The 13034-nt window shown below is 46.4% G+C and overlaps 1 protein-coding gene across 1 annotated transcript in view; it reads left to right on the top strand.

Moving 5' to 3' along the window:
* Positions 1-227: 227 nt before the first annotated feature.
* Positions 228-13034, top strand: part of kmt2cb (lysine (K)-specific methyltransferase 2Cb) — a 57964-nt gene continuing 45157 nt past the window's right edge. The window contains exons 1-7 of the mRNA XM_067252440.1: positions 228-581; positions 2628-2816; positions 6311-6399; positions 8280-8370; positions 10467-10694; positions 12572-12684; positions 12801-12913. Coding sequence (XP_067108541.1) covers positions 2629-2816; positions 6311-6399; positions 8280-8370; positions 10467-10694; positions 12572-12684; positions 12801-12913 — 822 coding nt within the window. The 5' untranslated portion in view covers positions 228-581; position 2628. The remainder of the gene's footprint in view (positions 582-2627; positions 2817-6310; positions 6400-8279; positions 8371-10466; positions 10695-12571; positions 12685-12800; positions 12914-13034) is intronic.

Raw genomic sequence — 13034 nt, 5'->3', positions numbered from 1 at the left:
TGCAGCTTGCTCTCCGCTTGACGCAGCTGAAGAAAATAGAACCAGTTGGGAAGCGAGTAGTAGGCTCGATCATCGTTACTCCGCTAGCTAGCCAACTGGTCCACCTCATCCGTGATATCTCTAAAGGATTTGTTTTGGTTCGTTTTGGGAGTTGTTTGTGGGTCTGACGTGGAGTATGGATTTCTTTGTTTTTCAGACAAAAAATGAAATAGTTGGCTACAGGACTTGGGGTATCTAACCGAAACCTTTTCGTATTGCGTCGACAGCTGTCATTGAAGAAAGGAAAGTGATCCATCAGTGTTCGTGTGCTAATGAAACAAGTCCCTTTGGATGTACATTTTGTATTTTTGTTGAAATGGTTGAAGACAAGGCTCAACATTGGATCAATGGTTTATGCGTAATGCATTTTTGACAACTGCAGTGTTCCTCCATCCGAGAGAAACCCTGCTTCATTGAGCTAGCTACCTAGCCAACTAGCTAGACTGCTAGCTAAACTACAAAGTTATAGAAGTATAACATCAGCTATATCTCCAGCCATTTTGGACATGAAGAAAACAATTCATTATTCATAGGGTTGGAAGGTAAGTTTTTATCTCACTGTGCGGAGTTTTGATTGTTAGTATTGGCTGTAGAAGAAGGCTGCAAGCTACCTAGCAGTATCGAGTTTTTTTTTTTTTTTGTCGCCGCCTAGTTTACAGGCTCTGTCTACTTGCTGGAAAAGAACGGTCTACAGTGGTAGCCCACACCATAGCCATCCCACGTCCTAGTATGAGTCATCTTTGATAGTTAATGTTATGTTGTTATAATGCTCTCAAAACCAATCAATGCAATTGCAGTGCATGTTAATATGGAAGTAAGACTAGTTTCTCATAATTTAGCTACTGAACGTTGCTCGACGGTGCAAATGCATCTGTATCTTGTTGTCACTGGACTAGAGGGGCTCCTGCACCTTTTTAATCCACGAGAACGCAGCCAGTTACTCGAATTCCTTTTATATTTTATTTCCCTTGTTAAGTAATTAAGGTTTCACAGTACACTCTAAACGCAACCTGCAGATGGGCAAAAAAGTATTTGCTTTCAGAATGCAAACAAAAAACGGAAGGGTTGGAATTAGAATGATCGGATGTAATGAGTTGCAATCAGATGCAAACAATGATTTTCTTTTAATATAATATGTTATTTCTATTTGTGATGGTGTAGTATTATCGTTGACTGTAGCAGGCATTTAGGCACATCATAAACATGGAACGTTCCAGGGAGAGTATGCGTTCCAGAGACTAGCCATATTCTTAATGTGGCCCAAACCTTCGCCATCTACTAGCTAGTTAGCCAGCTGCTAATAATCTGCATATTAACGTCATATCTTAAGCACTTCTTTTCTATTATTGCTATGTTTAGAATACAGAAGGGGCAAATTAGTTATCTTGGATTGTAAATGTTGCCACTATTTAGAAACAACTCTAGCTTTGTTTTATGAAGCTACGTAGCTAGTTAGCCAACTCTGGCTAGCTATCTGTAGGTTACCTAACCTGTTTGCTTGCAAGTCAATTTGTAAATAACAACCATGTTATCCAAAAGTTATCTTTAACCATAATGAGAACAATCACTAAAGTGTAACCAGAGGCTACACTACCTGCCTACAACTAGCTAGCTAACAATGTTTCAGCTACTGCTAAACAAAGACAACAAAGTAACAAGCTAGCCACGCTAGCTGCATTGAAGGGGCAGCTGCTTTGTGTCCTAGGTCGAGTTTAACAAAAAGCTAGCTAAGCTAGTCCTTTCTTGTGCTTTGCTTGTCATATTCATTAGAGACTGTCCATCGTTTGACATGGTGTTGAATGATTGTCTGAGTTGGACAATTCGTGGTATGTCTAACTTGGATAAATTGTTACTGTTCCCAGAAGTATGTGAATAGACAAAATTAGTCTTCACATTGATTTTATCAACCCATGTGTACACAGTTGTATATGCATATTTTCAACTGCCCTTAATGAAACCAAATAAAGGCTTGTGTATATTAGGTATGTAGTTCTCAACCTCAAAATGGAATAATGCTATAATAGCTCATCAATGTTTGTCATTATTGGCCCCAAATCCACCTCCACAGTTTATGATCGATGTGTTTTATAACGTCATGTAGGCTATATCCTCGAAAATGATCAACAACAAAGTCTTACATGACTACATTGTTAAGCGTCAGCTTTTAGGAAGGGGTTCTCATATAGCTTGAGGAAAAAATGGTGTCCATCCATTGGCATCTTGTCTCATTAACTTAGAGGACAGGATGTTGTGAATGCCTCCAAAATACATACAAGAGGCTTTACAGTCCAACTGAATTGAAACAAGTTGGCCTAGTCATACTTGGGATTGCTCAGGAAGGCACAAGGAAGGTAGGTTAACTCAGATTTGACATGGCAACAGAAGCTACACATCCTCAGTTGGCCTATACTTAGATTGGCACATTTTGTAATTTTTTTACGAAGTTAACAAGGACATGGAGATTTATATGTCATCTTGCTATGTCTTAAGAAACCTCAAACAAGCTGAGATACCTTAGACATGAGTTGAGGGATCCTACAGGTGTATCCGAAGATGTGATCTCACAGTTCATCTGTTATTTTGCACAGAATGTCATCAGAGGATAAGACTGTGGAGCCCTCTGACCAAGGGCCCTCACTGCCACCCAGCAGCACAGGGGCCACATCCACAGGAAGTCCTGCCCAGACAGACAAGCGTCCCAGAGGCAGGCCACGCAAGGATGCTGCCACCGTCACAACCCAGGCTCTGCCCACGGCCACGTCCAAAACCAGAAAGAAGTATGTTTATTCAAGTCTTTTATGTTTTCATTTTTCTCTTAACTTGGGACAGCCATGGGTCCCCTCAGCATATGACTAAAATCCATTATCCATTTAGATTTTTAAAAAAGCTTTTTCAAATGGGACTTATTCCAGGAGCTTTCTTTGTTGCATGTTGGCCTGGATGTTACTTTTGTGACATTTGGTGAACATGCCTATTTAGCATAGCACTGTGACTACAATGGTCAGACATACCAAGGCTGTAGATTTAGGTACTACAAGCACAGAACATTTCCAATATTTCATTGTATTCTGTGCCTGGGTGCCTTTGTTATTACCATGGCAACACATAATGCAGCTTAGAGCCCCACTGTAATCAAATGCCCACAAGGTCTTTCACTCTCTCCTTACACACTTACACTCCTCAATTGATTCAATAAAATAGCCCAGATGAATTGATGTTTAATCCATCCATATCCTTACTGCTGTCATGGCATGGCCATAGAATGATCAATAGTTAATTGATAACTGTATGTCTGTGAAATGCCTTCTCATATCTCCTCAACAAGGTGTGTTACCCGCGTGAGGGGAAACCTGACGGTATACTAGGGGTGGAACGGTACATCTATTCGTATTGAACTGAAACAGTACGGGCGTCACGGTTCGGTGCATGAAATTACACGGAGAATACACAGTATAAAAATAAATAAAACTTGCGTGCAAATTAATTAATATAATGCAGAACTACTGTTAGATACTCGTGTTCTTTAGGGACACCTAATCTGTTGCCCCACTTTAGCTCTGAAGCTCTGGCGCCGCCGTGAGTCAGAGATAGCTAGCAGCACTAAGGACGAGTATGGCGAGTGGTGGCGACCCACAAGAGATAGAGGCACCGCCGGCCTCTTTAAGATCGCAAGTTTGGGAAAACTTCATTCAGTTACAGTAGTACAGGCAAGAGAGTGGTGGATAAGACAAGCACTGTGTGTCGGCGTTGTTCAGCAGTTGTGGGGTATGTGAGTGGAAATGCATCTAACATGCTAACGCATATAACGCATCTGGATAAGAGTGTGTGCTAAATGACTAAAAATATCCGACACCATCACCCAGGTGTGCTAATCACTGGAACGAGACAAAAAACTGTCCAACTTCTCCTCCCTACAGTGCCTAACCAGCCTTTAGATACAGATACAAATAGGGCCCAAAAAATCACTGAAGCAATAGCAATTTACATGTCATCTTCAATGCGCCCGTACTCACTCGTAGAGGAACCTGGTTTGTTTTGCTTTTCCCTCCATTGTACCGAACTCGTACCGAACCGTGATGTCTGAACCGCGGTATGAACTGAACCGTGATTTCAGTGTACCATTCCACCCCTACGGTATACTCTGTTAGATTCCAGTCTGTTGTTTTGGGCCACTGTAGTGTTCATGTGTTTTTGTCCTATGGCCCCATCTGTTGCATTTAGTCGTTGTTTAGTTGGCTTCATATCACGAGGGAGTAGTGTGGTCAGTGACATCCTCCACTGGGCTTCAATGATAGACTTAGTTGCTATAGCAGTTTCCAGGGACACTCAGGGACTGATAACAATGGCAAGAAGAGATAGTTGGGGGACTGCATCTGAGCCAGCTCATTAAGTAAATGTGAGGGAGGGGTGTCAACTGACGGCACAATATTTAAAGTGTAGTTGTTTTTTGTCTTTCTAGAAGTGTCAGGTGTTGAGACAAACTTGTTATAACAATCGGAGGGGGTGACTGCAATGGGAACTTGAATAAACTTTGATGTGACCAACCAAGCTAGGTATGTTATTATTTGGTAGATATGATTTGCCCCATATATACAGACAATAGCCATTACAGGTAGGGTGACCAATCTTGTGCTCAATCATGGCTCTATGGTGATTGATCAGGATACCCAGGGTTTACTTCTGCTGGACATGAACTCCACTCCTAGTTAGGGGCTAATTTTCCAGGTTTTCCACTGTGCTCCGCCTGAGCTGGGACTACTTACCACAGCATTATTTTCACCTTCTTTCTCTTTTTTTTTCCACCCCTGTCTCCTGGTGGTGGGATTGAGGGGATAAGTTGTGCAGGCAGGGTCTTGAGGTTTGATATTCGGGTGTGCCTGGTTTTTGTAATGGAGAGAGAAGGTGGCTGGTCGATGTGAAGATCGATGCTTCAGTTGATGTTGTTTTCGATCAGTGCGTCTGCCTATACGGTAACGGGCCTGCAAATGTAAATGTTTGAGCATCTTGAATGTTCACACTGGGTTGTAAAGTGCATGGTACTGTCTACCTGACGGAAATGTCAAGCAACAATATTTGTTGTCTGGTTTTTAACGGAATAGGCCTCTGTAGGTCTGTGTAATTAATCTATGTTGATCGGCGAACGTGATATTTCATGCCTGATGAAGGGGGTTTGTCAGAGAACGATCCATCCTCCACACGCCCAGATATCTCCGTTAGGCTGCAGGCATTTGGCTTTGGAACAGGCCTTGCCTCCTCTCCAGACAGCTAGGGAGAGAGGGAGAGATGTCTGGGAACAGAGATGCATTTTTAATTCTGATGTCTGTCTGCACCCCTAGTCAGCACATGTCGCTGTGCAGAAACTGGAACTGGGGAGGACTAGGAGGTCTCACCGGAAGGACAAACCAGGTGGACTAGGGTCTCTTGGTACTGTGATTTAGGCCTTCAAGGCTTGTGGGGTTGGTTGATTTAAGGGACACACTGGCATTGGTGTTGATTGGGAGACTGACATTTAATGATGTGACTTCATATGTGTCTGTCGGATGATTCAACCCTGCAGTTAACCTTATCTAAACCCATATCTTGTGTTTGAATTTAGTTGGCAGGGTTGGGTTTCCTCCAATCAGGTTTGGGGCATTAGCAAGGCTTGAATTTGTCATTCAGTCAAGGTTTCAGTCTCGTTGCTTATCTAGAGTGGGAAGTCATTTGGAGGGAGGGGTTGATTTGGCATCCAGCCGATTGTGATTTTTCTCTCCAGTGGCATTGAAAATTACCCCCCTCCCCTGTTCCCCTCCGCTCTGCATCCTCCTGTCTCCCCTGGAGACCGCTGCTCTCATTGGGCTTTTCTCTTTGTGCTCACCCCCACAGCTGGCCCGCTGTCCTTGCTACCGTCAAATGTGATCATCCCATCCACAACTACTGATTTGACTTTAAACAGGTCCTATTGGAGGACATTTTAATAACAGTTCTGTTTGCGCCATTTCCCAAAGCCGCACTGGTGTCAGCAACAGCACTACCTGTCCCCCACCTCACCTCCTAACACCCATGCTCTCTCCTCCTATTGCCCCACCGCGTCACCCTGCCCAGCCACATTGGCCAGCAGGCCCGAGTGTCTCCATTAAAAATCAGTGATAGCTGTGACTATATTTAACTAATTCATGACCCCTTCAACCTCCACCCACTCCGAAGGCTAGCCAAGGCAGTAACATCTCTCTCTTTCTCTCGGTCTCTCTCTTGGTCTCGGTCTCTCTCTCTCTCTCCCTCCCCCCCCCAGGGGTCGCACCAGAGGAAGAGTGGTTGTGGACGAGGAGGACAGCATGGATGGGACCGAGGTGGCAGAGTCGGTGGGCCTTCAGGACACAGGTAAGCACCCCCCTCCTAAATGCTCTGCTGTGGATCTGAGGATGATGGTTCAGCCTCACCCACCACAACCTCGTGCGGTGAGTCCTTCACCGGGGCTTTCAGAAGGAGGACTTCCCCAGGTCTGGAGAGGGATGGATGAGAGCCTTTTCTTGGCACCGCATGCCTCTACTTTTGGGCTGTAATTGAAAGGGTTTAGCTTGAGCCGTGAAGCTGCAGCTGGGTAGTGAGTGAGGCTGGGTATTTTTTGTTTTTTTTCTCCTTCTCTTGCTCTCTCTCTATTTCCTCTCTCTCTCTCTCTCTCTCTCTCTCTCTCTCTCTCTCTCTCTCCTTCCTCTCTTCCTGCACTGAGATTGGCATTGAGGTGCAGCGGGAAAGAGCCCAAGGCTAATGCCCTCTAAAAGCTTTTTAAAATCCCATCACTCTCCCTAAACCCATTTATGTGCTTTTTATGTGTGTACATTGCATCACGTGAGTAGCCTCCCATTCCCATAGATCTAGGTGCTGTCATGCTTCTATGATGGGAGGGAGGTACGCTACCAGTGCCCGGCTGTTGTTTCCTCAGATTTTACTTGTCTGAAATGCAAGCTTTTTTGTGGAACAAAGTGGTAGTCTTTTGTTGTTATTGTCATTATAATTAGTCTTTGTTTAAATAGTAAAAAACTGATTTTTTACAATCTATTTTACTAGCTAATAGCATAATACGTGCTGTAGCATCAGTACTTCTCTTTAGACAGTTGGCCAAATGGACTTTACAATTAGTCTTTACAATCTTGCCCCCCAGAGTAAGAATAGAGTATCAACATGTCTTAAAAAAAGGTCACTACAGAGGAAAACATCCCGTTGTACTAATCCCGTGCTTGTTTCCTGAAATGTGTCGCACTCGCTATTTTTTTAAATGTATGCATGCTGCCATAGCAACGTCCTAAAGGTAAACAGTCCATAGTTAGAATCTCACCTGACCTCTTAGTATACCTTGCAACCACCCTTTGACCCCAACTGGTCAAACGATTAACTCTCAAATTGCTACTAAAGTGACAAGTTAAATGCTAATCAAAGTAATGAGCTGCCTGTTGATGGAATGTAGGGCGCCCTGAGCAACCAACCAACCCCCAACGACCTTTAACCACCCCCATGGCTAGACCACTGCTCAGCTCTCCAGTTAAAGTATGTTTGAAAAGTCTATGCGGTTTTGGAAGATCTTTCAGTGGCTGTGGCCACAGTGTTGGTGTCAGTGTCATTGCCCAGTTTGTGTGTGGTGTGAGTCTTTAGTAGCCTGCTGTCGCCAGACCAATTTGAAAATACGTTTGAGTCTAAAACCTCTCAGTTCCATTTTTGATTTCCAAAGGGCGTTATCAACGGGTGTAGGTCAAATCAACTGAATGCAGTTATTTAGATGGAACCAATGAAAAATATTCTCGGTTGTTTATGAAAATGCCTCAGTGGTGCTCTTTTAAAGTCATCGTTTCAAACCTGCCCCATATAACATACAATGGTTGAGATTGGCCCGGCACTTTTAATGCTGGAGGGAAATCTGTTTGAATGGGAGGGTGGCCAGACCCATCTGTCAGAGCAAATAGAGCTGGCAGATTGGTCTGGTTCTCAGGCCAAGTCTTAAGCACTTTCTTAATCTATTTTAACTTTGAATATTATTTTGAATACAATTTGTATTTGCTGCGTGTATGATAAGAGCCTTCTGGGTTTCCCTTTGGCCAGATTGTACACTCTGGAGCAAATGCTTTCTGCTGTCAGACCATGTAGATTCAGTTCACAAGCATAGCCCTACGATGTGCTGACGTGCCGTCGCTGACAGTGGCGGGATTTAACGCTTCATGCCTCTATCCTGGTTGTGTGAGCTGACTGTCTTCCATGTTTTTCCTCAGAGACTAAAGAGCTGCCGGGGGAGAGGGCCGAGGAGCTGGGAGAGGACGCCACCAGACCGCCCGGCCCTGCCAGCAGAGAACCCAGACACAGGTAAGAGAAGGAGCTCTTAAAGATGTCGAACATTCCTGGGTATGTATGCATTAGGGATGGAACGGTACACTGAAGTCACGGTTCGGTTCATACCGCGGTTCAGACATCACGGATCGGTACGAGTTCGGTACAATCGAGGGAAAAGCAAAACAAACCAGGTTCCTCTACGAGTGCATTGAAGATGACGTGTAAATTCCGATTGCATCAGTAATTGAACATGTTTTTTTTGTCTCGTTCCAGTGATTGGCACACCTGGGTGATGGCATCGGATATTTTTAGTAATTTAGCACACGCCAGATGCGTTATATGCGTTAGCATGTTAGATGTATTTCCACTCACATACCCCACAACCAGTGACGTGCGGTCATGTCAGTAAGAGGCTAGGCACTGAGTTATGAAAGCCAGATTACGTAATTACCTACTTTTTGAATAAAATCGAGCTTGGAGAAATTCCTCAACTTTTGACTTGAATTTTGTGGGAATTACGCTTACAGTGTAGCTGGTGTAATGACGTTAGCTGCGCAAATGTCCAGTAATATCTCGATTTTGGTCCACGTTTGATGCCTAACGTAGTTTATTACTGTCTGGCATAACATATGTACGTGCAAAGGCATAGCAGAGTTGTGCTTTTCAACGTACATGTTGAAGAATACAGGATCGAAGTGCGCAAGTGAGTTTCTCGCTTGTCGTCCGCAGTGAACGGACAGTAAAAGCACTGCTTATTCTACAATTCTTTTTGTATTTGATTATGCGTAACTGCTACATTTGTCATCGTAACATCTAAACAATTGGAATAACACACATATTGCATATATAAATCACAAGAATAAACAGTAAAAATTCAAATACAAGTTTATTAAATAAAATGATTAAAAAAAACAAAAGTTTGAATTTAGGCAGGGTAGGCACGTCACTGCCCACAACTCCTGAACAACGCCGACACACAGTGCTTGTCTTATCCACCACTCTCTCGCCTGTACTACTGTAACTGAATGGGAAACCGAAGTTTCCCCAAACTTGCAATCTTAAAAAGGCCGGCGGGTCCTCTATTTTTCGTGGTTCGCCACCACTCGCCATACTTGTCCTTAGTGCTGCTAGCTAGCCTATCTCTGACTCACGGCGGCGCCAATCAGAGCTTCAGAGCTACAGATTAGATAACTAACCTAAAGAACACGAGTATCTAACAGTTCCGCATTACATTAATTAATTTGCACGCGAGTTTGTTTTATTTTTATACCGTGTATTCTCTGTGTAATTTCATGCACCGAACCGTGACGCCCGTACCGTACGGTTTGGTACGAATACATGTACCGTTCCACCCCTAGTATGCATGTGTGTATGTTTGTGAGCCTGCACTTGTGCAGGGGCTTGTATTCTAGCCCTCATTCGCAGTCCCAGCATGCACAGCCTCGTACCGTGGAAATATATTCTGCTGCACATGCTCAGTGTGCCCTGCTCGGGTCAACAAAATGGAGTCATCAACCGCTAGCGGCAAACTCGCTCCTGCCCAGGTGCCAGTCTGTTAAAGGTTGTAATCAATCTCCTGGACTGACTGCACTATCAATGGTGGTGATGGAGGGCAGGCCGAACAGCATCTCCGGGGATCTTATTAACAGGCCCCATCTCCTCCCTTAGAAAGCTGATAAATATTTACCGCCTGCTTTATTTCATTGCACTCTAGCCTCTCAGAGCGCCTCTTTCAACTGCCCCTCTCTCCTGATATGCTCTCTCCAGCCCAGACCTCAGCCGTTGTGGGCGGATTGATTGATAGCGCTGATCAAAAGTCTGCTTGTTGTCCCCCGTGATGTAGCTTTAGTAGTCCCACAGATGTTTGTTGAAGGAACCTACCAGCACAAATATTAGTTTGTGGGTTTCCCCCCCACCAACTTGTCGATGCTCGGGCACATGTATGATTCATGGTCCCCATTCTTCCAGAATACAAAGTGATTCATAATTACACGCATGAAGCACAGACGTACCAGGTCACATTTGGTATCTATAATTAAACAAGCCTCTCTCTCTCTTCGCTCTCTCTTTCTTTCTTTTTCTCTCTCCTTTCTTTCTTTCTTTCTTTCTTTCTTTCTCCTCCCCCCCAGTGATGGTCTCTGTACCTTCTGCTACTGTGGCGGCCGTAGCCTGCTGGGTCAGGGGGACCTGAGAGCGTTCCGTGCCCCGCCTGCCCCCAACCCCCCCCTCAGCTGCGATGACGGAGGTGGCAGCGCTGACGACGGCAGCAAGGATGAGCATAGCGGCGGAAACTGCGACAGAAGCACCAAACCCAACGCACCCGCGGAGACCAGCTTGGGGCAGGGGAGCACACAGAAGTAAGTCGGTCCGATTGTCACAAAAGGCTCGCCCCCCAGCACTTGGTCGGAGCCCGGCAGGAATCATCTGCAATGCCCTCTCTGTGACTGGGTAATGAGCCGCATGAAAGGAGAGCTGTCTGTCGGGCCGTGGCTGTGGTGTGGGCCTGCCTGCTCCCGGGAGAGAGGACAGGGGGAAGCCTCTGTCCCCGTCCCAGCATATACGTGCCTCAGAGTCCGCTCTGTGGACGGACCTGGTTTACAGGAGGTCAGGGGACATTTTGACTGGAAGGTACAGAATTGTTGAAAGTACATTGTCGTTTGTACAGTTACGAACGTAGTCTCATCGTGTTTAAAGGGCATCATCTTTGTTTTTTGGGGGTTTAGTATTAGTTTGTTGGAGTCTTGGAATTGGCATTTAAGTGGGTTGTCACTCTTTATTTGGCAAAACGGAACCAAGCATGAATGTGGATGACCTCAGTTTAACCTTGTCCATCCACTTCAATTCACACCGCTAATGGGATGAACGCTTCTTCAAAGTGCCGTACATACGCTCTCAGATTCCACCAGCTAAACGAACACTCTTTTCTACAAGTTAATTAATGCCACTCACACACCCGCATACATCTAGAGGTCTTTGCAGATCTCGTGTGGGTGATATATGGCTACCTTGACTTAGCGGCTTACTTAGCAGGTTACGCTAGCTCTCGCAGGCTAAATTAGCGCTCCGCTTCTCTGCCTGCCTGCCGTGCTCCCCACACCCAGGGAGCCCGTAGACAGCAGAGACACGTGAGGCCCCTCCTGTGCACTAGCACCGTGCCAACAAAAGGACCCTCCCCGGACTCCTTTTGGACAGCTGCCCAATTTGTTTCGGCTCTTCTGAGCCAATAGAGCGTCTCCCTGGGGAGCAGGTGACGTAACGTTCAGCAAGAGGCAGCGCAGGCCCCTGGCATGCAGCCAGGCCCAGCCAACCCTGCTTTGTTGTGCTGAGGGAAGAAGAGGGATTGGCCACAGGGACTAGAGGCCAGGACTGTACCACACAGGAGACAGAGAGGCACAGGAGAGAGTGGGGGAGGGAGAGGGAGTCAGGTGGCTGAGCGGTTAGGGAACCGGGCTAGTAATCTGAAGGTTGCCAGTTCGATTCCCGTTTGATTCCCAGTTCGATTCCCGATTCCCAGGGAGAAAGATGGGGCAGAGAATTACAAGGGAGGATGGAGGGAAGAAAAAGTAGGGCAGGTGAGGAGAGGGGGGAGTGAGGGGAGGAGGGAGGGGATGGCAACATAAACACTGCCAACGGTGTGAAAGCCGGTTACAAGACGATGCACGCGCACAAGGGCCTGGCATGACGAGGCAGTATGCCATGAATACTCATTCACCGTCACCAGAATCATTACCAGCGGCAGCATCCTAGGAAATCAGTCACTTAGCTTTGGCTGCCGGTGTGTTTACTGAAACCAGGGCGTCTTTTAAATGCTAATTTCCCCTTTCCACTTTTTCTGCCCGCTCGGCAGCTCAGCTGTGCAAGCCAGGGACTCGAAGAAACACTTCCCCCTTTTTCAGCTGATTTTATGCAAGCGAACAGCCAGCCCCTTGTGTGAGTGCCAGATAGGGTGACCCCCCTCACCCCCTTCCTCCTCTACCTCCTCCCATGCTTTTTCTTAGCCCTTAAGCATTTCTTTTTTACCATCTCTTCCACTCACTCAGTCGGTCCTCCTCTCTGTGCTCTGTAGAATAGGCTCCCTTCTTCTCCTCTCCCCTGTCCCCTAGCCCACCCCCAACATGCCCCTCAGCCGGGCTGTTGCTTAGCTGAAGGTATAGTGTTTAGGAGGAAGGAGCCCTAAGCCCATGCTCCATCAGTCCTCTGACGTCCCTCCCTCCATCTTTCCTGTTCGTGTTAGTGGAGCTGGGAGTCAGGGGGCAGACCCAGACCCAGGCAGCAGGTTCTGGGACGAGCTCGCCCACGTGGGACTCCCCGACCACCTGGACGTCCGGTCGCTCGTTGACGAATCAGGTGAGTTCTCCTTCAGGGAGGGAGGGTGGGATGGGGGGCACATGATGTGTCATCAATGGGTTCTGACTTTCCTCTCCCTCTCTCTCTCTCTGTGTCTCTCTCTCCTGTGACTGCAGGGCAGTGCTGGGCCCACCAGCGTTGCGCCTTGTGGTCCGACAGCGTGTGCAAGGAGGGCGAAGGACAATCGCTGCTCAACGTGGACAGAGCCATCGACTCAGGGAGCACAAAGGTGAGGAGGAGGAGGAGGAGAGGACTTCCGGGTGGCTAATAGGACTTAGGGTGGCGTGTGTAATGAGCTGTGGCAGCAGGGGGAGGGTGTGATGGTGAGGGGCAGCGGCGGGCGCTGATGG

This window comes from Osmerus mordax, chromosome 16 (genome assembly GCF_038355195.1).
Source record: "Osmerus mordax isolate fOsmMor3 chromosome 16, fOsmMor3.pri, whole genome shotgun sequence".
Lineage (NCBI taxonomy): Eukaryota > Metazoa > Chordata > Actinopteri > Osmeriformes > Osmeridae > Osmerus > Osmerus mordax.
Note: the sequence above shows the minus strand (reverse complement) of the source record. Positions and strands in the feature narration are given on the sequence as shown.